At 56.8% G+C, this 25,319-nt stretch overlaps 1 protein-coding gene and 1 long non-coding RNA gene across 2 annotated transcripts in view; one reads left to right on the forward strand and one right to left on the reverse strand.

The window, feature by feature from the left end:
* The window catches only part of KCNQ3 (potassium voltage-gated channel subfamily Q member 3), a 203,052-nt gene extending 187,976 nt beyond the window's left edge, over positions 1–15,076 (reverse strand). The window contains exon 1 of the mRNA XM_045861097.1: positions 14,503–15,076. Within this exon, the coding sequence (XP_045717053.1) occupies positions 14,503–14,888 (386 nt within the window). The 5' untranslated portion in view covers positions 14,889–15,076. The remainder of the gene's footprint in view (positions 1–14,502) is intronic.
* A 727-nt stretch (positions 15,077–15,803) lies between these two features.
* On the forward strand, positions 15,804–20,573 carry LOC123833365. Its single transcript, XR_006788221.1, has 3 exons — positions 15,804–16,191; positions 17,684–18,192; positions 20,032–20,573. It is a non-coding gene; the product is annotated as an uncharacterized LOC123833365 (long non-coding RNA).
* The last annotated feature ends 4,746 nt before the right edge of the window (positions 20,574–25,319 follow it).

Below are 25,319 nucleotides of genomic sequence, written 5' to 3' on the forward strand. Positions count from 1 at the left end.
GAGACCAACGGGAAGTGAGAGAGAACGGGTAGAGCGCAGGTGCTGTAGGGGACCATGGCTCCCACCACCCGGGAGAGTCTGCAGAGGGAAGCGCAGAGGACAGCTGGTGCCTGGGCGGCCCTCCAGCCCCGGCTCCCCGTGTGCCTGGCCCCGGGGGAAGCCCCACGCCTCCATCAGGCCTGCTCTTGATCTTCCGTGGGGCCCATGGACCACGCTCCCTGGCACGCCTCAGCTGGTTCCAGCGGGGCTGCCCTCACCAGCCCCCCAAAGTGTCAAGAGGGTTTAAAAGCCAACAGCAGGTAGGTCTCTCCGAGAGCTCCCAAGGGCAAGTTGCTGGGTCCCCTGATGTGGACGCAGAAAGAAAAAAAAATTTTTTTCAAGAAGGAAGAGTACACATCCAGGGGGCTTCTGCCTTTGGGGTGCTATTTTACAGCTAAGGAGGAACTCAGCAAAGCCACTTCTGGTCACAGCTAGCACACTAATCTTCGCATTTCCATCTTTCCAACCCACGGACTGTGCCATTTGGATTTCATGGTCTAAAAATATCTCCCAAACTTCCAAGTATGTTGGCATAAGCTGGTGGACTCAAATTTTTAATCCATTTGCAAATGTTTCTACACAGCTCTTCCCCCCCAATTCTATTTTGTGCTGAATCACTTTCATCATTGGGTTTGACATTTATTGTGAGCAGGAAGGAAGTCATCTTGAGCACAAATGTCAACCCTGGCCCCGAAGGCCCCTGAAGGCTGCAGGGGGAGTGCGAGAAGAAAGGAGGCCCCTGCCGGCTGGAGACTGAGGAGTGTGGCAACTGGTGCAGCGGGGAACCGGCAGGCCTTGGTGTTGGCTACTCCTGGCTGCATCTGGCTGTGTGACCCTGAGCAAGATACTGGGCCTCTCTGAGCATGTTTCCTCAGCTAGAATGTGGGGATCATGCAATGCCGTCTAGCAGAGCTGCTGCAGAAGTTCAGTGGGGTTAGAGACCCTTGTGCACTTCCCAGTCCAAAGCGAGGGCTTAAGAAATGGCCCCATTCTGAGCTGTAGCGCCACCTTGGAACAGCTAACCGCCACATACCGCTGCACCCCCACCCCTTCTGCACCCAAGGGCAAAGCCATCCTTACAGAACACAAACCGGATCGTGCCGCTCCCTCCTGGGAAACCCGGCAGCCTCACGGTCAGACGAACATGCCCACTGTGGTCTCACAGCCGCGTCTAAGTCCCCGTCCCCACCTCCTCCTGGCCTCTCCGAGGCCTGCCCTCCGGCCTGCAAGTGGGTGGTCCCACGCGGCCTCCCGTGGTTTTGCCTTTGATTTCAGGTCCTGCAAAGAGGTTGCTTCCCTCCCCTCCCCCACCTCTCTGGACCCCCATTCAGACCAGCCAAGATTTCACAGTCCCACCACCTGCGGGAGGAGACACTCCTGCCAGTATTCCCACCCTCCACGTCCTCAGATTCACCCTCTCTGCCCACTGGCTCCGACGGGCAGCCTGTTCTTTCCTGTACCCACCGCTGGGCAGGGCTGACCATCTGATCACGATGGGGGCCCAACCACGTGGTTAGGACTAGGGAGGGAGGAAGTTCCCAAAGGAATCAGGGAATGGTGGTCGGAGGGCTTGATGACCAATGAAGCAAACGGCCAATGGTCAGTGAATGCCTATTCCCGCCGGTTAGGCAAGGCCGGCACCACAGAAAGTCAGAGCCAGCGGAGGTCTTCAAGTTCTACAGGTAGGAAAATTAAGCACCCACGTGGATGGAGGACTCACCCACGTTCACACCAGGGCCATCGCCAAGGGTCCGGACCCCCACCCCAATGCTCTGCCTGCTGAATTATGACAACACCCCCTGCTCCCAGGAAAACGTGTCCAGGATTCAATCCCTTTCATGCTCAGAAGGTCCAGCCGCAGGCTTCATGGGAGAGGAGGTGAGGAATGGTTTATGCGTGTGAATTGTGAGGACCGCTGGGCTCCAAGGGGCTCCGCCTCTGCACCGTCTCCCTCCAGCAGAGACCCCCCCCCCAGAGTCAGGCACAGGGTGGGGGGCAGGCTGTGAGCTGAAGAGGAAGAGGAAGCTGGTGGGATCGCTCTCCTTTCAGGGCAGTGTCCCCACCCAGCTTTCCCTCCGTCCCTCATCACTGTCCCGTTTCCTCTGCCCCTCCGGCAGGGGGAGCAGAGAAAGGGGTGGGGGGAAGAGGAAAAGCAGAGTGGCAAAGGGGGATGAAGGATGGCAGAGAGGGTTGATTGAGAAAGTCCTGTCCAGAGAGAGAAGGAATGAAACCTTCTGGAAGGGATCCGTGTAAAGCCCTTTGCTTGGGGCCTTTCTGGGGGAGAACCCCTCGAACCTCAAGACCAGGCTGAAGAACTGCCTCCTTTGGGAAGATGTCCTCGATCCACCCCTCAGCCCCGCCAGACTTCTCCCCTCCCTGTGTGCCCCCTGGGCTGGGACACCCTGCACTCTATCCGTGCGACCGTCGGCACAGCTGGAACCCATGGGTAATCAATAGGTGTTCGACAACTGTCGAACGAATTAGTTAATGAAGCAGTAGAAGGCCCCGGCCATTACGGGGGTCAGACTGAGTCACGAAACGAACAGAGCCGTAGGAAAACGCATCTCCCCGCCCAGGGGGGCAACTCTGGAGCAGGGAGGAGCAGACCTCACTGAGCGCCCTCAGAGTCGGCCATTGCTGTGTCTTCTCCGGTGAACGGATGAGATGAGAGGAGATCGGACGTCCCCAGGCCTTCGACTAGGCCAGGTGCGGCAGGAAGGCAGCGAGGGCAGGACGAGTGAGGGCGTTCGGCCGCCTGGGAATGTCAGCGGGCTCCCAGAACGACGGAACAGTCTCAAATGAAGTCCGCTGCTCCTGGAGCTCAACATCCTGTCTGTGGACGGGGCCTCTTCAACCACGAGGCCCGAACCCTGTAGCTGGACTTTGCTTCTCACACCACAGCCATGCTCCATCTTTCTTAATTGTTGAAATTAACGAAATTCACCAATTGATTAAGTGTACAGTCCAGTGGCATTGAGTACATGCACATTGTGGTGTGACCATCACCACCCTCCATCTCCAGGTCTTCCTCCTCTTCCCAAACTGAAACTCCGTCCCCATTAAACTCGCTCTCTCCCTCCCCTGCACCCACCGCCCTGGCAACCAGGCTCCTACTTCCGGCAGTCAAAAAACGGTCTCGACTACCCCAGGCACCTCGTGCACGGGGAATCACACAGCATGCGCCCTTCTGTGTCTGGCCTATTTCACTTGGCGTAACACACCCAAGGTTCATCCACGATGAGCACGGGCCAGAACTTCCTTCCTTTTTAAGGCTGTGTACTGCTCCGTCCAGGGGCTGTTTCATCACTGCCATTGAGACCTCCCAGCAAAGGTGAGTTAACTCCCTTCCTTCCCAGACAGTCGCCGCGCTGCAGTCAAGCCTGACCGGTACCAGGTTCTCAGGCTCATCGGCAGGTGATCCTGCCATCCTGCTACCCATCGCTCCCTACTCTGTCCCGTGCGAGTCCTTGCCCACAGCACAGGGCTTGGCTCACAGGCTCCTCACCTCCTTCCTCTAACGGGGTACGCCTCCATCTAGCAAACGAGACAGCAGGTTCAGGCTGTCCCCTGTGGTCCTGCTGCCCTCCCCTAGAGAGTCTGCCTGGGCCATTCTGTCAGTCAACAAACACACACTGTGGACAGACCCCGAGCTGGGAGTGGGGACACCCCAGTGACCTTGACATGGTCCTTGACCATCTGGAGCTCACCATTTAGTGACGAGAGACCAACAAGCAAACACACACAGAACTTGGGGCGTGGGACCACTACAGCTCGTGACAGGGTGTGTGGAAGGCTATGACAATGGTGAAGACTGACTTGGGAGGGGTGGGTCACAGAGGCCCCGCTGGAAACCAGAAAAGCCATTTTCTATGAGTCAAGACAGGGACTAGGGACTGCCCGGCGGAGGAGGGGGGGCCAGGGCTGGAGCTCTTGGGCCTGTGAATCTCCCCAAGGAGAGAAGGTTTTGTGCTGAGGTTAACAGACAGCCACTGAGGGGCTTGAGCTGTGGGTGCATCACCTAATTCGCACCGGGAAAGGACAACCCTGCCTTCTGGGTGAGGAATGGATGAAGATGAGCAAGAGTGGAAGACGGAAAAGACGTCAGGACATCGCAGGAGACCAGGCCAGAGACACTGGGCTGCCCAGAATCATTAGGTTGGGGGTTTTGAGGCCAGAGGCCAGGACACAGCAATCTCTGTGTCCTCAGTCCTTACACCAGAGCCTGGGGCGCAACACCAGGGGCCGCACTGGCCAGAGATGCCCCCTTCGAGGCTGATGGAGCCCCCAGCCCCTGGGCTCAGAGGCCAGCCAGCCCCTTCCTGGCTCCCCTTCCACCCCAGCAACGCCCCCCTCTCCAGGACGCTGGACTGCAACAGGTCAATTCCTATCGATCTGTTTATTGCCGTCTCCGAGCACAATCACCGGCTCAAAATCTGGACCAGAGTCCACGCACAACAGACTCTGACTAACCTCCGCTCGCTGGCCGAGGCGGAGACGAGAACAGGGCAGCTGCTCCGACCTGGACCGACTCGGGCACAGAGCCTTCTCCACCGGCCGCCAGGTTCCCGCGGAAGCCAGCCGCGCGCAGGGTTCCAACCGCAGCTTGCCGGGCCCGCGTTCAGACGGGGGTTTTGTTTGGAGCTCGGCTCGGATGCCGCGAGGCCGAAGGGATTAGTCAACAGTGTTTGTTAAACACGGACTCCGTGCCCAGCATCGCGCCTGGCACGGCTGATGAAAAGAAAACATATCCGGCTCTTGCCTGTGACGCAACCACGATCCGGCTGGGGTGCTCGTGGCCAGCCCTGCCCGGAGGGGCACTCTCTGGAAGACGAGTCGGGGTGCAAGGCTGGCTGGAGCTCGGGGGGAAGGGCTCAGGGGAGGACTGGGAGGCGAAGCATGGCTTGTACTCTGGCCCATCCGGACTTCCATGCGGCTGTGTGCCCAGGAGCAAGTCGCCTAACCTCTCTGAGCCTCCACTGCCTCACGTCCACACGTCGCATGGGCTCCGTGGATATCCCCATTTCACAGATGAGGAAGCAGAGATCGGGAGCAGTGCAGCTGGCTTGTGGTCACACAGCGGGGACTCGGACACCTGCAGGCTAGCTAAGGGTCCCCGCCCCCACGCACCTTTCTCATCGGAAACACAAGCCACGTTTTCACCCACAAACCGCCTCCCCACCCAGCCGAAGGGCCCAGGCTCCCGGCGCAGCGAGCCCTGCAGCCGCGGAGGGCCCATGCGGTGCTGATATCCCAGTCACGAGCACCCTGCTCTGCCGTTTCCAACGTCAGCATTTTCCGGCGCTATTTTTTTCCAGATGGAAGCAACAAAGTCCCCAGCTTAATTTGTTTCATGCAGTGACACTAATTAATGTTCCAAACACTGGGGCCTGGGGATTGGGGGCGGGTGGGGGGGGGGGGCGGCGTGTGTGCACGTGCACTGCATGCAATGTGTGTCCGGGTAACTTTCATTTTCCCCGACTTCTGAAATGATGTATGTGGGGATTTTTTTCCTGCGCCGAACTTGGAGCTCAAAAAAGCAAGTTAGGCCCACGCCACACGTTTCATAAACCCTGCAGCCCTGCGTCTGGGTCTGTACTTGAACTCCTCACCGACGCTGGGAATCTGAAGCAGAGGCATCGGCCACAGAGTCATGGCCTTTAGCAGCCAGCGGTTGCTCTCAGCCGGGGCTCTGCCTCCCCTTCGTCAGAGCCTTCGGAGAAGCCTGGGAGGCCTCCACTTACCCCGGCTCCTCGGCTCCCATGGGCTCCCGCAGGCAGGGCACAGGAGGCTGAAAAAAAACGTATAATGCTCCCGCCCAATGAGGAACGGCCCCGCCCCTGATGCAAAAAGCTTCTTCGTGGAAAAGCTGCCTGATTTTTTCAGGGAAGAAGGAAAGGCACAGAGACAGGGGCGTTTCTTGTTCAAGACCGCACAGCAATTCCATAGTCTACAAAGGGCTGACCTTTCGGACTCCGTCTCCTATGTAATCTTCTCACCACCCAGCTGCTCCCCACCCACCCCAAGAGCCTCCCGCTCAGTGCTGGGAATGGACGGTCACACCTGACTCAGGACACATCAGCATTCCCTCTGATGTTCCAGAGCCCTGAAGGTGCAGGTTAGTGACTTCCCAGGAAACCAGAAGTGAGGCCAAGAGCGGAAGTCAGGACACCGCCTTCACAAGGAAGATCCTGCCGTCGTCTCAACCAAAGACGCATTGGTAGGAGCAGGAGCAATTGCCACGTCGGTTCTGATCTTGTTTTGAAAATGCTATTGTCGCAGGTTCGATTCCCAGTCAGGGTACATGCCTGGGTTGCAGGCCATGACCCCCAGCAACCGCACATTGATGTTTCTCTCTCTCTCTCTTTCTCCCTCCCTTCCCTCTCTAAAAATAAATAAATAAAATCTTTAAAAAAGAAAGAAAGAAAATGCTACTGTTTCTCACATTATAAATTAGTACAAGTCTCTGTTGTTCATTTGAAAGGGTCACAAGAGCCACTGCAGGACTGAAATTATCCATGCTTGTTTCAAGTAACTGTCCAAAAAAAATTAATTAAATAAAATAACCCTAACCCTGTTGTATTTGGTGGGAATTCCTGACACTTGAACACACCGCAATTTCAATCAGGATCCAGCGCCTCACCCCACAGGACAATGCAGATGATGGCCAAGTTTCGGGGTGATTTTGCGAGCTCCCCAATCCTGGCACGTACGGCAAACCGCCGTTACATACCAGGCACTGAATCGACCTACCACACGCACTTCCAGTGTGGAATTTTTCTCTGAGTGACTATCCCAAATGACACGTCAGTGAGGGGAAAGCACTACAGGATCACCATGGGCCTTAGGCCACGAGGCTTCCTTTACTTAAGAACCACTGAGAAGCCCTGGCTGGCGTAGCTCAGTGGATTGAGCGCGGGCTGCGAACCAAAGTGTCGCAGGTTCGATTCCCAGTCAGGGCACATGCCTGGGTTGCAGGCCATGACCCCCAGCAACCGCACATGGATGTTTCTCTCTCTCTCCCCCTCCCTTCCCTCTCTAAAAAAAATAAATAAATGAAATCTTTAAAAAAAGTCCCTCTCTTAAAAAAAAAAAAAAAGAACCACTGAGAAAACGCAGGGACATTTGTGAACCCCAAGTCCCAACAGGCCCTTCACTTGCGAACTTGACAATGTGCGGTGGTGCTACTGGAGCCTTCCCGTCCCCCCTCGGCACCCACTCCCACACCCTCCACGGGGGCCCGTTACGGACGGACACCTGCAGCCAACACCCCGGGGAGCAGCCCCCACCCGGTGACGCGTGGAGTTCTACACGGCACCTGCAGGTGCTGCAGGACGACTGGGCGTCACCGGTCCCTCCTGGCGACCTGCCCCCGTAATGCAGCCTCCCAGTCTGCGTTCCCTTTGCTGTCTTGTCCCCCCAATTGTACTTATTTCTCCAGTTTTTCTTGGTGTCACCTCCTCAACCATGCATTCTCATTGCACATGCTATGGCCTCCAAGGCAGCATAACCAGTTCTTTGAGGGCAGGGGGGAGAGAGAGGTAGGGAGAAAATCTCGGCCTGTTCATATATCAGCCCCAGAGGTATTTACCGTACCCAAAGAGAAACACCAGGTGTCTGTGGGATTCCCGTGTGCTGGGAAAGGACCATCCCGGGAAATGCTGTCTAAGGGGACTCCTCCAATGGGGAGATCATGAAAACAAGATTGAGCAACCTCGAGTTAAATAAGTCACGTGCACCGAGCCCCGCGCCTCGGGGAGCTTCTGGGGGGGACGCAGAACAGCATGCAGTGCTGGCACTCGGGGCACTCGTGTGAATGTCCCCTTTTATCCCCTCCCACACCCTGGGAGGTCCGCGTATCGGATGAGGAGCTGAGGCTGTTAGGAGTGAGAGGACCCACTGGAGACTGCAGAGCAAGTCAGCACTGCACTCAGGGTGTCGGTCTCCTGGTGGCTGGCCTCTCAGCCGCAGGTTGGCAGAACCTTCTAGAGCACACAGCCCGACACGGCACAGAGAAATGCCTCTCTCCGTGTCCGTTACTGTCCTCGATGAAAATAAATCAGGTTTCCGTAAATGGAATGCGTGGTGGCGCTGCCCCGCAGGGGACAGGATGAACAGCCCCCAGCCCGAATGGATACACTCATTTGTTATCGCTATTAGGAAGGTTTGGGATGGCCCAGCTCAGTGTGGAGCTCAGTGGAGATCAGAGATTATTTTATATGACTCTCAGCAAAGGATGAGTGGGGGGGGCAGAGAAAAGGGGGACCTGGACACTGGGAGTTTCAGCGCGTGCACAGGCCTCCTGGAGCCCGTGTGTGGCTGTCCGATCAGCCGAACCTGGCTGTGCTCTCCCTGCTGCTGGTGTGGCCCAGGCCCTCCGCCAGGCCGCCCAGGGTTGTCACACGGTGGGTCAAACGCCCCACTGGAGCCAGACTGCCGGAGGGCCACCAGGGGAAGCTGGCGTGGCCGGATGGGCCAGCCTCAGAAGAAGAGATGCGTTTGCATTTTCCCCTCTGGGCCTAAGTGCCCTGGGCCACGTCTTCTCTGGAGTTCCTTCCAGCTCTGATGGCCTCTGGGTTTTGTTTTTTTTTTTATAATCTGCCGAGTGACTCTCAGTGCCGGGTCCATCAAAATCCCATAAAGTGCTATTAAGTAACTATCTGCTGATAATAAGTCTGATTCGACTTGCTGACGGCTAAGGCCCGCCGGTTTCATTTTTTGGACTGACATCACGACGTGGAGAGGCATCGGCAACCGATATGAGTGGGTGAGATAAAGCAGAAGCCGGGATTTTAGGCCAGGGCAGGACAGAGAGATAAACTGCGCCAGGGCGCCGAGCGGTTTTCCATTAGCACAGAGGCACGCGCCCCGCTCCGTCCGTATTTTCAAGTCACGGCGGATGGAGTTTCACCCCGCCCCCTCCCGGGACAGCCTCGCGGTGGAAAAAATGGGCTTCAGCTGCTGTGACAAGTTTAGGAAGAATCACAGAGGTCAGTGCCGAAGAGGCTCCACGCACAGGCTGCCGGTTGTCAGAGGCCACGCTGGCTTAGGGGAACCAGACTGGGTGGTCTGGAAGAAGGCAAAGCACCAAGTGACAGCTACTGCTACGAATACACATAAAGCAGGTGCCCTGGTGACGCTGCCCAAGGTGCGTGTGGGGGCGTGTAGTAAACTACGAAGTGATGTAGAAGCCTTGGTTATTATTGACATATCGGTATTACGTGCCCTGATCAACCGTAACACTCTTACACAGTGCAGCGGTTTCATGTTCCTTCCGGGCGGAAAGGAGAGGAGGAGGCAGAGACCCTCGTCCTGGGATCTTCCCAGGAGCCCACAGGAGGGGGCCACGCAGAGCCCGCGTACAGGGCAATCCACGGGCCAACTGCCTAAGCGTTGACTCTCGCTCACTCGTAAACTTCGTGCGAGAGGCCGTCTTGTGCCTGAGTTATAACCCAATTTGTTTTCTCAAGAAAACATTTCACGCGAACTCCTTTATCTCTTCCACGGCCACAGTTCGGATGGCACTGACTGGCACCCAAGGACACCCGAGAAATTAGAGGCGGCCTGAACCCCCACACGGACTCCAGTCTCGTCACCTCCAAATCGTTTTCCTGAACACGGCACTGGAGGCTTAACGGGGCCTTCCCCTGTCTCCACGTTCCCCCCTCGCATCCCGTCACTGCATGTGCTCGACGATCTCAGTGTCGTTGTTTCGGATCTCTTTCCAGGGGAAGAATTACGGCTTCTCTCCCTCAACGGCCGGGAACGCAGCTTGCCATGTGACTCGGCACGTGTGGCCTTGAAACGCGTGCACCTTTCTCCTATGTATTTGCCCTTATCTGGACACAGCCCGAGGCAGAGAGGAAGCCCGAGGCATTGTCTGTACAGAATCCAGGAATCTAAGAAAGCATGTTCATTGCACATAGGTGCCACTGCTTCTTTATCCACTCGTCTATCAGTAGGCGCTTCGATTGCTTCCCGATCTTGCCCGTTGTAAATAATGCTGCAGCGAACACAGAGGTACATGTATCTTTTTTACTTAGTGTTTTGGGTTTTTTCAAATAAATTCCCAGAAGTAGAATCGCTGGGTCATAAGGCAGTTCTATTTTTAATTTTTTGGGGGGGATCCTCCACACCGTTTTCCACAGGGGCTGCCCCAATCACCACCAGCAGTGCACAAGGGTCCCCTTTCTCCACATCCTCGCCAACACTTGTTTGTTGATTCACGGATGGCAGCCATTCTGACGACAGGGGTGACCCCTTTGTACGTTACATAAATGTCCAATCGCTATGCTGCACACCTGGAACTAATATAATATCATATATCAATTGCAATTAAATGTTTCAATTATGAAAACGGAAACGTGTGTTCAGCTCAACACACCCTGTTCTCCACAGCGGCCACGCCGACCTCCAGCCACGCCGACCACCGCACAGGTCGGCCCCTCTTCCCCTGCGCCTTTGCCAACACTCGCTGCTTGTCTCCGTGATGAGAGTCAGTCTAACCGGTGCCAGGTGGCAGCTCACTGTGATTTCAGTTTGCATTTCCCTGACGGTCAGTGACCTTGAGCACCCTTCCACGTACCTGTTGACCAGTTGTACGTCTTCTTGAAAAAATGTCTATTCAGGTCCTTTGCCCTTTGTTTCAATCAGACTATTGGTGTTCTTGCTACTGCGTTGCATGAGTTCCTGTAATACCATGGATAGTCACCCCTGTCGAACACGTGGCTGTAACAAACTGAAAAGGCAACCCACAGGTATTTGTTGTGACTGTTCCCCCTCGGTCAGTCCAGAGGCGAGTGACAGGTCATACCCAGCTGGCCACGGAGAGGTAGGTGGTCGGGCGGTGGGATGCTTGTGCAGCCAACCCGGCAACAATGCCACAATAAGACAGGCTAGGAAGGGGGTCCCCGGACAACGCCGGGGCAGCGCAGTGGCCAGTGTATACCATATGACTTCCGAAGACCCGTATTCCAAACCTCCTAATGAATACTGAGTGCGGCGTTGGGCTATGTCCATTCATAGATAGCATTTTCTTAAGTCTAAAAAGCACATTGCATCAGGGCAGTGTCATCATAACTGACTACAGGTCATTCCCAGCTTGGCTCATGAAAGTCACAGACCCAAGGCCAGACATGAACTCCAAGGCCAGCGCATTTTCCATAACATCAGAACCCCTTTCAGCCACAGAACCAAGAAGGCAGAGCAGCGATCAGCCTTGCTGGGCTCAGAGCAGCGTCTCCCTCCCGTCTCTCCTCCCCAGAGTCTGTGGCAAGCCTTCTGAGAGCCGATCGTATCGTTATAGCCCCATGACGCCGACCTCGGCTACTTTTGTGGTGGTAGCAGGAAAGCCGCACAGAAGGTGGTCTCAGTGTGCCCGAGAGCAGCCTTTCACTCATCCACTCGGTAAAAATGCTCGCGGAGTGACGACCGCGAGCCCCGCAGCCCGCCGAGGACGGGGAATGCTAGAGAACAACACAAGCAGCTCAAGTGCAAGGGGGAAGGTGAGCAGGCAGATCGGTCCAATGCAACGTGCCAGATCCTATGGCCGGGGATGCTGCAGAGGAGGCACAACTCTAGCTCGGTCTGGAGAGCCAGGGAAAAGCTTCTCCCGGAGAAGGTAACACCAGGGCTGGGCCAAGTGAGGAGCCAGGAGAAAGCAGGGGAGGGGCACTGAGGGCGGAAGGAGCACCGTCGGTGTGGGGGGCCTTTGATTTCCCACACGTGCCGTATTCTGCCTCTAGGAGAAGGGCAGAAAAACCACATCTCCCGGACCTGGTTCATTTAAAAAAATGCACTAGATTGTGAACCCACGGCTAGCCCAATTTCCCGGCCCGCTCACACCGTTAGCCACAGTCCAGAACAGGATAACGGATGGTTCAAAGCATAAAATTCAGTGCCTTGCAAAATCCTGAATCATCAATGAAAGGTTCGGTTCTGTTCGCTTGCCTGGACTTCCCCCTACGCTGCAGGGAGCACGCCCAGGGCCTCCACGGGCTGGGCCGGGCACGCTGCAGACTCAGGAGCTCAGGCAGACCCAGCCCAGCATGGGCTGCCCTGTGCGACTCCTCCTCACTGACGGGGACCCACGTTCCCACCACCAGTCTGGCCCCCGTTCCCCTAATTCTGACCGGCCCCTGCTTTGATCCTAAACTCCATCTCCAGCCATTTGTCAACTGGGAGCTGGGAAGGGGAGGCAGAGGCATCACAAAGAGCCCTGCATCACCCACGGGGCCAGGGGCGTCCAGTGACGCCCAGAGAAAGACCAGGTATCCTGCCGTTGTCGGCAGAGGGTCGGAACCAGGATCCAGGCCCAGAAGCGGAGTCGACCCACTGCACGCAGATGTGAGCTCCAGAAACGTTCGCGGGGGGATCTTGGACGAGCAGTTTTATCTCTGGAAGTCTTCACGTCCTCGCCTACAAAACGTAGGTAATCATTCCCACTTCCCAGGTCCACGGTGACAAGTTAAAAGCAGCTGGCTAGGTGTTCAACTCTCCCTGCTCCCACAGCCTTACATTCTCCTGGATCCCTCTGGGACACTGGGGCTCCCGGTTTGGCGTCCTCAAACCTGCCTCTGCTCGGGGGATAATTCTAGAAAAGGGCCACTGAGGTTCTGGCCATCACAGGCCCTGGCTACCCCTCCCCCAGGCCGGGCAGGGCAGGGCAGGGCTGGGGTGCTGGATGGAAAAGGTGGGAGAAGAAAGACGAAGCCCACAAGCTCCAGGGGGACCCTGGGTTCGGAGGTCAGCCAGTACGTACTGAACCCCACTGGTGTGCAAAAGAACACGTGAGCCTGTGTGCGTTTGTGCACACTCACATAACGGCTGTGCCTCTTTTACTATCACATGTTCCAGTGCTGACTTCAGTTCAATTTAACTAAGGATAGTGCTCGAGCCAGAGGGACGGATGCGTTCTTCATCCCTTGTTACCGCCCGAAGAAAGCCAAGTGGAAAGGCAACAATTGCTAACCCTTCTCTCCCCCACTAACACCTGCACACACAGGAGGATGCCGAAGGCGCCACCAGCCCAAATCCAGTCCCCGCCTGGAAGCCCCCTCCCTCCTGCTGGGTCCCCAGTTTCCAGGGAGGCTCCCTCTCCAGGCTGCTGCAACCTCCTCCAGAAACCTGTTGCCAACTCAGAGGTTCTGCGCAGACCACCCCACCTGGTGGCCAGACCTGGAAAAGCTTTCCCGTCCGGGAAGATGGGCAGGTGGCGTGCCTCCCAGGCTCCCCCGGCTCCCTCAGGCCCCATCAGCCACGGAGGAGGGCAGAAAGGAATATCCGATGCTAAATGCAGGAGAGGGGTCAAGGTCGCGGCCAATTCTCCACCCAAATCCTGGTCAGGTACAGCCTCTTCACAAGCAGCCATCAGGATGACTAAGCCACAGACAGGAGGCAAGGGGTGGCTGACATGCCCTGCCAGCCCCAGGCGTGAGCTGACAGCCGGGGTCTCCCCTCCCCACGGAGGAGCCACCAGTCCCGTCCTCTCCCTCCGCCCAGAGGGCCAGGGGCAGGGGGAGATTCCATCCCCCTCTGGCCACGCATTTCCATTTCCATCCCGACCAGCAAGGAGGCTTCTTCTGGGGGAAGGGTGTCTGGGGGCAAATCTCCAGCCCAGGCCTCTTCACAACCCCGGTTTCTGCCCAGCCAAAGCAAGAGAAAGGGCAGCAGTCGAGGCTGAGGGGATTTCAGGACCACCTCACACAGATGTCTTAACCCAGATAAGCCCCCCCGGGGCCCTCACCTCCAGGCACTGTTAAGCCCCAGCCGCTCAGGCTAGGCTCAGCAGCCTGAGATACACACTCTCCCTTCCCGTCTTAGGAACTTCCCTGAAAAGAACCCGAAGACATGCATTTTGACCAGCCCAAGTCCGCAGTTAGAGCAACACCAGGATATTTTCTGCATCAGGATGGAGTCTTAAGTAGAGTAGCCCCAGCAGGAAAGCAAACATCTCTCTCCCCCCCCTCCTCTCTCTCTCTCACACACACACACACACACCCCTCACTGTGGGCAACTCCCACCCCCAACTCCAGGATGTACCATCGAAACTCAGTAACGACCCCAAGAGAAGGGGCCCGCCCCAAAGCAGAGAAACACGGCGCGCAAGGGAGGTTCCGCCTTATCCTGTTCAGCCTCCACGTTAACTGGGAAAACCACCTAATTCTTTCCAGCTTGGATGCCAGCATCCGGAGAAGGTGCCATAAATGCGCACCCGCACGCCCGTAGACACGCCAACCCAAGCTCCAAACTGTCTAAGGAACCACGCTGGGACCTTTTAAGCCTTGGGGTTCAACACCCGGAGAGTGCTTCACGGGTACACAGACCTTCCCAGCAGAGACGCACGTACTGAGGGCAGGCTGGTCTCCAATTCAATTTAAAGCCCCAGAGCGCTCCTCGGCTCCAGCCTCCACCCCGAACCCCAACCTGCGCCGCCGCCAAGGGGCGCCCCGAACGGCGGGTACTCACACAAGCGCGTGGTAGAGCAGCGCCCAGCCCCGCGGTCTCTCCAGGGCATCGTAGATCAAAGTTTGGATGCGCCGGTACTTGGCGTTGTTCCTCTTCACAGGGCGGCTCAGAGGGGTCTTGGCCAGGAGCCCGATGCCCTGCGGGGTCCTCCGCAGCCCCTCGTCGCGGCCGCCGCCCTCCAGCAGCAGGGTCCCGTCTTTGTCAGCTCCGGCCCCGAGCGCCAAGGTGACTTGCTCCACCTCCCCGGGCGCCAGCCCCACTTTCCGCTCCTCGTCGCCGGCCGCCGCCGCGTCCCCTCCGGCCGGGTTAGCGGCCCCGCCGCCTCCGCCGCCCCCGCCGCCGCCGCCGCCTGCCGCCCCCGCCGCCTTGCGCGCCTTGAGCCCCATCTGCCTCGCCCCCGCCGGCCGCTTCGCCTTCTCCGCTGCTGCTCCGGGAAGAAGGGGCGCTCGGGGTGCGTGGACCAGGCGGCGGCGGCGGCTGCAAGCCCGGGAACTCCAATGCCATGATCCGCGCGCCCCTCCCCACCCACCGCCCCGAAAGCAGGCAAAGGCGGGCCCCCGGGGGGCAGGGGAGGCCGGGCGGGGGAAAGAGGTTCACATCCTGCGCGGGTCAGCTGCGGACCCGGGGGGCGCGGGCAGGGGACTGCGGGAAGCGGGCGAGGGTGAGCGAGGCTGGCGCGGAGGCGCTAGGGCGCGCGGCGGCTGGAGCCTAGCCCCGGCGCTCCCGGGCGGCGGCGGCGGCGGAACCTAGGCCAGCGAGCCCGAGACAGCATCGCAGTTTATTTACAAGCCCGATGCCAGCCGCCCTCCCGCCCGCCCGCCCGCCTGCCACACGCGCCGCCGCCGCCGCCTCCTCCCTCCTCCGCGCTCCCCGTGCACCCCTCCCGCCCGCTCCAGCCTCAGCCCCGCACCAGCAGACGCCTGCGAGTGAGCGAACGCCGCGGGCCGAGCTCTCACCGCCCCCCTCCCGCCCTCGTGGGGTGGGGCCGCATTGTCCCGCCCCGCCGGCGCCCCGCCCTCCTCGCGGCGCCCACCTCCGCGCGCCCCGCGGGCCGGGGATAGCCTGGGCCTCTTCTCCCGCCCCTTCGCGGCATTCCCTGCGCTCCAGTGGGCGTTGGGCTTCCCCCGGGCGGGGCGTAGGAGTGGGGGGAAAGAGGCCAAGGGGAGGGTAGCTCAGGAGGGGGTCTCCCTCCCTGCCTTCTCCTGGCTATTGCAGCTAGACGATTCTGGTCACCTCCCACCTTGGCTTCTGGGCTTCGGAAGTAACATCCAAGTTGCTGATTTGGCCAAGGCCGAGAGTACAGCGAAGCCCCTGCTCTGTCGTAGCAACGTGGCTCCAGTTCCCTTTGCTTCACGGTTTGCGGTTCTGGTGCACCGCGCGGCGCTCACCTGCCTCGGTCCCGTGGACAGCAGCAGCCCCTCCGCCAGGCCCGGTGGACAGAGGGCTGGAGAGAGAGGAAGGGCACGCGATTAGAATCCTAGTCTCCTGCCTCGCTCCTCACTCGTGCTCCAGGCCACTCATTCCCTACCTTGCCCGAGCTTCTGTTCTCATTCACGGAACCGGTTGCTAAACCCAGCAGAGTGAGCTTCTACCGAGGGGGGCAGTGTTCCCAGGCCAGGCCACCCGGCGTCCCTGCGCCCAGACAGCGTGCGTCCCAGCGAGAGCTGGGAGACGGCTGACACAACCCGTGTAAGTGCCAACACTGGTAAATGCTGGGAGGAAACGCGATAGGGTGCTGTGCTACAAGTGGGGGACTTCTTCATGTCGGCCTGTCCTGAGAAGCCTCATTGCAGGGGTGACATTTGGGGGCAAGGCCTACATGACGATCTGGGTCAAGGAGGTCAATGTCCAGGAGAGGCCTCCTGGTGGCAGGGCGGCGAGTGCACAGGTGAGTGAGGTGTGGCTTGAGGTTAGGGAAGGGTGCAGAGCAGAGGCAGGTGGGGCCCCAGGCGGGCGGGGCTGGATCCTGTCAAGCCCAGGCAGAGGCCCGGTGAACCTAACTCCCCCTCCCTCCCACCACAGCCACCAAGGTGGCTTAGAGAAGCCCTCCATTTCTGCCGCACAGGTGCCCCCTTCACTTCCCACCGTCTCCAGTTCTGTCTGCAGGCTTGGGGAGGGGGAGGGGCCGTGAGCCAGGCCCGGCCAGGAATCTGTCCCCAGTATGGAAGAGAAGAGGAACCAGAGTGCCTGCCTTGGGATGCCAGCTCCGGATTTGCCTGGAGCAGTTGGCCAAGGAGAGTGAGAGGAAGAAGGGAAGGAGAGGGGAGGGCAGAGGAGGGAGAAGCCGTGGGGAGGGAAGGAGGGTGGGGGAGGACAGAAGGGAGTGTGAGTCTATGGGGTGGGGAGGGGTGTGAGAGGAGGACCCTTACGAAGGACCATCAGAGGGGTCAGAAGGACCTCAGCAATTTCACAACCAAGAAGGGGGGAGTTTCGAGAAGGGAGTTAACCTATACCATGAGGCTGAAGTCATCAAAACGGTTTCATATGGGCCCCACAATAAATTGCTTGATGCACCAGAATAGCTTGCTCAGAACTGGATAAAATAAGAAGAGTCATCACAACCTGCCGGAGAAAGGTTACTCGCCGGTCAGCGGGCTGCTGGATGGGTTCTGTGGGGTCTACATGAAATACACAGCACAGTGCTGCCCGTGCAGTAGGGCCCCGTAAATGTTTATGAATGGCTCTGCTACATGCTTCTGATCAACGCTCAGCAGCGAGCTGGGGCATACACAGTACGTCAGTGCAAGCTCCGGAAGCGGGCACAAGCCCAGAGGAAGGGGATCACTTGGGTTTGAAAAGCTCCCAGTGGTCCTGGCTGGGGTGGCTCAGTGGATTGAGTGCTGGCCTGTACGTCGAAAGGTTGCTGTTTTGATTCCCAGTCACGGCACATCCCTGGGTATGGGCCAGGTCCCCAGCCGGGGGTGTGCAGGCGTGCTCAAGACTGACGTGTTTCTCACACGCTGATATTTTTCTCCCTCCCCCTCTAAAAAAAAAAAAAAAAGGAAAAGCTTTCAATGGGACCTGGGTACCCCAAAGCATGCTGTGAACTTTTGTTCGCCCTGCACCCCCAACCCACCAACCATACATGCATTGTGCCAGCCCAGCCCTGCCTCCCTAGGGGGCAGCTCTGCTCTTCCCACTTGCATTTTGTTGACTTGTTTCCTATTTCCTCCCTAAACAGGAGCTGGGACTCAGCAGCCTCTCCCCGAAGCCTAGAAGGATGCCTGCTACCTAGTCGGCTTTCAGCCTCACTCACGGCGTGACTGAGTGATGAAGAGACGAGTACGGGCTGGAAGACCCCCAGGCCCATGCCCGTTGCACAAGGCAGGCTTTGCTTTACGCGTGTGGACGAGAGTCTTGTTTTTGTCTTTCGTCATCGTGCGAGTCTGTATTCTTAGACAGTGTTAGTGCTCGCTCGTCGCAACCGAGGTAACGTGGCGACAGAAACATTTTGACAGAGCTTAAAAAGCCTCGCTAGATAAGCATGAAAGACTAGTCAAGGACGAGAGAGAAAGAAGACAGAATTCATTACTGCGCAATTAATCGAAAGTTCAGATTTGCAGAATGGCAGTTGGGACCCTTGGGCCCGTGAAGAGGCTTCTGTCTTGATGAGAGAGCTACAGACTGTCAAATATTAATGTTGCAAGATCAAGTGCAGGGGCTATTTCCGTGCCTCCCATGAAGGGTGAGGTAAGGTCAATAACAAATTCATAGCCTTGATTCAATTAAATCCAATAGCAGGGAAGCTGTGAGGGCTGTTTGGAAATTGATTTGCTTCAGCGGCTTTATAATCCAATAGAGAGAGCCGTTCAGAGAGAGGGTTTGGAAACGTCAGGAAAGAAGGGTACACTCTGAGTGCCCCTTGGGGGGCTGTGTCATCACAACACTCCACAGCACAGGTTCCAGCGAAAGGAAATCAAATGTCCTGTATCCTACTGGAAGGAGCCTTCTTTGAAGTCGAAACTCCCTGAGAGCCTCAGGTACCAACCAGGTGTGGTGGGGCTCCACCCACAGGATGCCCCACACACACACCCCAGCTGCCATGGATGAGAATAAGTCTACCAAGACGTGATCTGCTTGGGGAGGAAAGGGGGCCGATCTCTCAAAGGAGAAAGGCCAGGACCCTGTTCCTCAACGGGCTTTTTGGGGGTTCAGTTTGCACAGGAATACAGGTAAAGCTCATCAGTCATTGTCAGGCGGTAAGGATCAAACAATAGATAACATACAAAGAACTATGAGGGCTTATTCTGAGTCAGGGTCAGTTAGCTAAAGGGCTATAAAACTTTGGGAAACAAACTCATTTCGTGCTTGGACCCTTATCAGAAAATTGAGACCCTTCTTAGCAAAGCAGGTTTTACAAGATTTTATGCATTCTTTCTTAGGCCTGATCACCCTGGGGAACCCGCCCTTTCCAGCACAGGGCCACACCCACCTCCAGCATTGTGTCAGGCTTAAATCAGGCAGGGGAAGTAAGGCAGCCAAGAGATTAGGAGACTTCTCACAGACAGAATGAGGACTCAGGCTATGTCAAAGCCAAAGGGTGGGGGTCCATCACCCCCTTTCTCCATAGCTCCCCAAGTCCTTTCCTGAGACCCCCCCCTTGTGACCGTGCCTGTCTTAGGTCATCCCTCCCTTGAGGAATCTTACCCATCATTGGCTAATTGGTCAGGCTCAGGGCCAAGCAGGGTGAAGTAAAGGAGGACAGAGGTGGTGCCCCTGCCAGGGAGATAAGCTTTGTCTCCTTAGTGGCTTATGGTCCCAAGGTCTCTCACTCAGCCTTAGCCACAGGGGATTACAGCTTCTGAAACAAGGCAGGATGTTTCCCAACATGTGGGCCTGGTCCCAAGACAGAGTTCAGTGACAGGGTATTTACAGGGACCGGGCCAGGGGTGTGGCGCAGCTCCCGCAGCACACCTGACCTGCAAACAGTGGGGGCGAAAGGTGAGCCCCCAGTGCTGCACCTTCCCAGGGGGTCCAGCTGGTCACCTGGTGGCAGCTTGAGTATCCTGGACCTTCCAGCACGGGTGGGGGAGGGGTGGTCCTCACTGGAATAGACACATCACCTGTGTGCCTGATCGCCTCCCCTGCCCATGGTGCTTCCACCAACATCGCCACCCATGGGCCTAAAAATGCCTCACTCATCATCATAGGGTTCCAAATACAACCACTTCTGATCAAGCCATATCCTCCGTCCCCCAAATGCTGTCAGTGCCCCCTGGTTAGACATCTACCTCCGGGAAGAAGCAGGGAGACAAGTCTTGGCAGCTAAGGAGACACCCTTTGCTCTTCTGGAAGAGATGGGACAGGCTCCAGTTTGGGGTCTTGCAACAACCTAGGCCACAAGGAAATCTGTTTGGAAAGGAAGGACCCCATGCATGCTTCCCCTCTATGTATGTTTTATTCTTAAAATCCCAGCTGGAGGCAAATCCTCAAGTTTGCTGCCCTCTTCCCTCCCTGCCTTTGCCTGCCGCCCTTTCCCGAGGTCTCACCTCACCCTACCTGAAGGCAGATGACCCTTGCCCCCTGCAGGTGAGAAGCCTTCCTGGGAATTAACGAGGACCGAGAGGCCAGAGGGGGCCCTGGCGCATGTCAGCAGGAGGATGAGGGCACCTGCAGGTGCGGAAGGTAGACCCCGGCTCAAATTCTGGTCCCGGCTCTGGGACTGCGAACTAGTGACCTGGTGCCATTTGCTGGACTCCTACCTACCCTCAGTTACCTCGTGCGTGAGCTGGGATCGGGTTCCCCGCCCCCCCCCCCTTGCGTCAGACCTGGTCTGCGCAGCACCATTAGGAGACCCCCATCGAGGTGGAGCTCTGCAGCCTGGGAGGCACTGTGCGCACCGACCACATCACCGGAAGGCGTCTGGACGGGTGACGGCGGAAGGCAGCTCAAGCCGGGCGTGCTGGGGAGCGCGCGAGCTCCGGGCTCCGGAAGCCAAACGGCGCTCACCTCCGCTCCAGACGGCGACAATGGAAGGACTTCGCTTAGACTGTACTCGGTCAGAAAGAGTGTTTCTCCGCCCTGCCTTGCATTGGCAGTCCTCACGTCAACCTTTACATTTATTTTGCGCGTTTCTTAGTGCCATTTTTGTTCTTTTCTTTTAAGTGATTATATTAGGTAAAATATCCAATTCATCCATGTAATGAGTTCATTCACTCAGCTTTCCAGGGGGCATTACTGATGGCCTGTTTCACACATTTGTGTGTGCTCTCTCTCTTTCTCTCTGGGAAACCAGAGGGAAAAAATAAAATGGAGCAATTAATTCCATATTTACTTGAAAAGATGAGACAAACAATACAGAACAATTTACTTGTCTCTCTTGTCCCTGCACTTCAGTGACCCGGTTCGTCATTATTGTGACTTGCATTTATTGAGTGCTTCCTGTATGCCTGGCCCCGAGCTCAGTGCTTTGTCTTTACAGATTTAACCCTGGCAACAAAGGCATGACACAGGCGTCGCCGTGACTGCTCTGTATGTTAGCCATGATGAATCGACCCTCAGAAGGGTGACGAACCCTGCTCAAGCTTTCAGGGCTACGATACGACCGTCCCAGGAGTCAGACTCAGGTTATCCAGCCCAGCAGCCCGTGTCTTTCCCATCGCCGAAGCCCTGCTCCTTGCTGAGAGTGCTGTGCCCCGTGCAAGTCTCTGCACATGCAGAGGCTCAGAGCCCAGGCAGAGTGTGGAGTGTCAGGGGAGGAGGTTCGGAAGGCTGGAGGCAAGTGTGAATGGAGCAGGGGCATGCGGGGCAGGCTGGCCTCTGACCCAGGCTTACAGACTCGGGACTGCCCACGAGGTGCCCTTCAGCTGGACTGATGGGTCCCCAGGTGGTTTCGGAAAGGGCTTCCGGCAGCCTGCCTGGAGGGGTGGTGGGCAGTGGGAGGAACTAACTCTGTGCGAGCAGTTACAGGCCTCCTGGTGGAGCCCAGCGCGGGGGGGGGGGGGGGCTGCCAAGGTCCAGAAGAAGGGTGGCAGGTCCTAGAGGCGAGAGGGGGGACGGCGGCAAAGGGTGTTCAGGAAGGAGCGTCCCCAAGAACTGGGATCTGGAAAGAGAAGGGCTGGTCACACACGTGGCGTTTCGGAGGCATGAACAGACTCACCGCCTGTCCCAGCCTCCTCGCAGCCCGACCTGGCTCCCTGCGGAGCTGAGCGTCCCTCCTCTGGCCACAGCCATTGGCTCCCTGGGAAGGCCGTTCCTTCTCTTCCCGTCCAATTACTCCTTCTCTTTGGGGCCTCGATTGTTCAAACACCCTGTGTGCCACGCCATGTACACATTCCAATGACCCGTCGCCACCTCCCTGCTAAAGAGCCCCTGCACCTGCGTTCGGGGGCGTCCGGCCGGAGCCTGCTTGCGCAAGGAGGTGACAGTGAACCGCAAAGACTCTAGTGACTCAGGGTGCCTTCAGACAAGGAGCTCCTCGTTACCCACCCCCACAGACTCCTCAGTGCTCCGTTTACCCCCGAGACAGGGAGAAAAGCTCCATGCCCACTGGAGAAGCGCCCTCCCCGAGATCACGGGAAACCCATTGTGCCCTAGCGAATCACCACGCACAGAGCCTATTATGTCCAAGGTCTCCCTGATTCCCATCACCGATGCTTCGCAGAGGGCAAGCGGGTGCCTGGGTGCTAAGTAACGGGACAGAGGATTATGGGTAGCGGCACAATGACACTGAGGAGGGGAAACTCAGGCGTCTGAGACAGTCAGCTCTGGGCAGGAATCCCGTCCCTGCAAAAATGCTCAGTGTTTGATCCTGGGTAGATCAAGTGACCAGTCTCAGCCTCACCTGGAAAACAGGAAGAAGAATTACCGTGAGGGGACGTTTCAGGAGTGAGAGAGCTAACGTCTGTAAACCTTGGGCACTTAGAGGCACTTAACATACGTAACTGATACGCCATGACTGCTAGTGTATTAATTATAATACTTTTTATTAGTGTGATATCCAAATTAGAACAGAGCTTTGGGGTGTCGAACCCAGTGCTGCGCCACCTTTGGTGACAGTGACATGTTAAATCACAGCCCAGTCTGCATCATATCCTACACGCACAACTAACTGCGACAGTGCCATCGTGACTGTGATGACACCTTCTGATTACAAAGTGCTGATTGCAACTTGTTTGTTCACTAGTGCTGCCAAAAAAATGAAAAAATAAAAAAACAAAAACAAAAACAAACCACCACAGACTGGGTGCCTTAAACCACAGAAGCGTGTTTTCTCACAGCCCCGCACGCCAGCAGGTCAAGACCGGGCGGTCAGCGGGGCTGGCTTCTCCCGAGGCCTCCCTCCCTGGCCTGCAGCTGAGCTGCCTTCTCTGGGGGCCTCACACGGCCTCCTCCTCTCTGAACGCCCTCGCCTGGGGCCTCTCTGTGCGTCCCAGTGTCCTCTTCTCAGGAGCACACCAGGCAGGGGGACTAGGGCCCCACGGAACAGCCTCACTGCACCCGAATCGCCCCCCGCAGGGCCTCATCGCCAGGTGCAGTCACACCCTGAGCTGCTGGGGGTTCCTCGGCGTCAGCGTCAGCGTGTGAATCGGGGGAGGACACAGCGAACTGAGCCCCAAACGCGAACCCTCTGCAGCACTGCCACATCCAACGAAGGGGTCGTGACCCTAGCCTGTCAAATGTCAGCCCAGTTCAATCGGCAGCCCAGCCCCTTGTTTTCCCCGTGCGTGTCTCCAACAGGTTGCCTCCCAAGGAATCCTGTTGTTGAAGAACAAAGACAAGCCCTGGCTGGCGTAGCTCAGTGGATTGAGTGCGGGCTGCAAACCAAAGTGTTGCAGATTCGATTCCCAGTCAGGGAACATGCCTGGGTTGCAGGCCATGACCCCCAGCAACCCCACATTGATGTTTCTCTCTCTCTCTCTCTTTCTCCCTCCCTTCCCTCTCTAAAAATAAATAAATTAATTAATTAAAATCTTAAAAAAAAAGACTAGCCTGACTATATTTAAAAAAAAAAAAAGAACAAAGACACTCGCCACTTACGGAGTCCCTGCCGTGCGGCCAGGCCTGGGCGCGGCACTTCTCCGTCTTCGCCTCGTCAGTGAGTGGTCACAGCGGCCGACGAAGGGGGCACCATTACCCGAATGTATATTTAAGCATGTGCGTGGATTGTCCGAAGTCAGGGGACACTTGCTGGGCAGAGAGTCAGACCTAGATTGTTCTCCATCCCCAGGAGACAGCGCTCCCATCACTGGAGGGTTCTTCGTGATGAAACACGCTTTCCCTGGGGGACGCGCACCCGTGGGAGGTGCGAGGACTCAGGGGTCTCGGCGGAGGGCAGCAGCGGCAGCATGGGCATTAGAGTCTGCAGACTTAGGCTCAGTCCCGACCTTGACGACACTTGCTGGCTGGGCGGCCTTGGGGCAGCTATGTGAGTTTTCTCACACTCAGTTTCCTCTTCAGGAAAATGGAGAGGTTAATAACATCTATGCAGTACGGTAACGGTGAAGTTCAAAGCTAACTTAGAGAGGCCCAAGGGACTTCTTGTTGCATTGCATATTTTGGGGGGGGAGGGGGAGACGACATTGTTATTACTGCCTGACCCATTATTTATCTCTATGAACCTCATTTCCCATTATTATTATTATCCCCATGTTATATATTAAATATTAGATACATAATAACTTCCTCAGAAGTCTTTTGAAAGATGAGATCATGAACTTCATTGTCTTGACTTCTCTTTTGATGCTACAAACTGAATATTTTAAAAATGAAAAGCATACTGTATGTCCTCCTCAAAAGAAGAATAGCCAAGATTTTTTATCTCAAGTTAACGCTCCTCCTTTAAACGGGTGTTAGTTTGTGTATGTTCCGAGACCATCTCAAACAGGCTTCCCGGGCAGAAGTTCTGGCCGGGATTACAAATCCCTGTGTCCCCGAGGAGGAAGGAAGAAGGACCAGGCAGGTGATGTAAAATCGTGGAGCTTACGTAAAGTGCAGTTCACAGCTCCTAACACAAGAGGGAGCAATTCATAACTGCTCAACAGCGGGGGCAAGTATGACTCTGAGGATGGTGACACGAAGCACCAAGAGGAAGAACAAAAAGAATTACGGGAAGGAGGGGGAGACCCTCAGACTCCCGATTCTGGGAAGGCAAGGCTCCCCCAGTTAGTTCCCCACCTGCTAGGCCTCATACAGGGCCCCGCGTGGACTGGGCCCTGTTCTGCGGGGAGGTTCCTCTGCCCTGCGACACTGCACTTCCCACCCCGGTCTCCCCTCTCTCTGCGGGGGACGCCCCACGTGGTTGTCACCCTCCTTCTTTCTCCTTGGTCCTGTACCATGAAGTGTTTTCCCATCCATTATTTGAGGCAAAAAATGAGAATGAAACAACATATTAAAATAACCCGTGCAATATCATATACCACTTATCAAAATTGCATGTGCCATACTATAGCTGTCTTCTTTGACTTTGAAATTCGTTCTCAAAAGCCTTCAAGGAAAAGGGCCCCTCGGGGCGATGTGCCGAGAGCGTTCTGCTACTTCGTGTCCCCGCAGGCACTGACGGCCCTGCAACCCCGGAGGACGAGACAAGACAACGTGTTCCTTGGCCGACTCTGCATGGCTGCCATCCACTTGACATTCCAGGCAAGAGACTGAAATATCTCCAGCCCCCTTCCTGTTGGGAGACGATGCCACAAGACCGAGCGGGCCGATGACTTCACGTCTACACTTAACCTTCGGCAGGCCAGCCATATTTTCTTTCGCTTCTGGAGAAAGGGGCAACTAGTGATGACAGGACTAAGACCGACAGCGACCCACAGCTGTAGACCCGGGGTGGGGGGGGCCGGTGCTCAGCCGAAAAGAACAGGATTCCGATACAA

Source organism: Phyllostomus hastatus, unplaced genomic scaffold, assembly GCF_019186645.2.
Source record: "Phyllostomus hastatus isolate PE091 unplaced genomic scaffold, TTU_PhHast_1.1 phas_scaffold_21, whole genome shotgun sequence".
Taxonomy (NCBI): domain Eukaryota; kingdom Metazoa; phylum Chordata; class Mammalia; order Chiroptera; family Phyllostomidae; genus Phyllostomus; species Phyllostomus hastatus.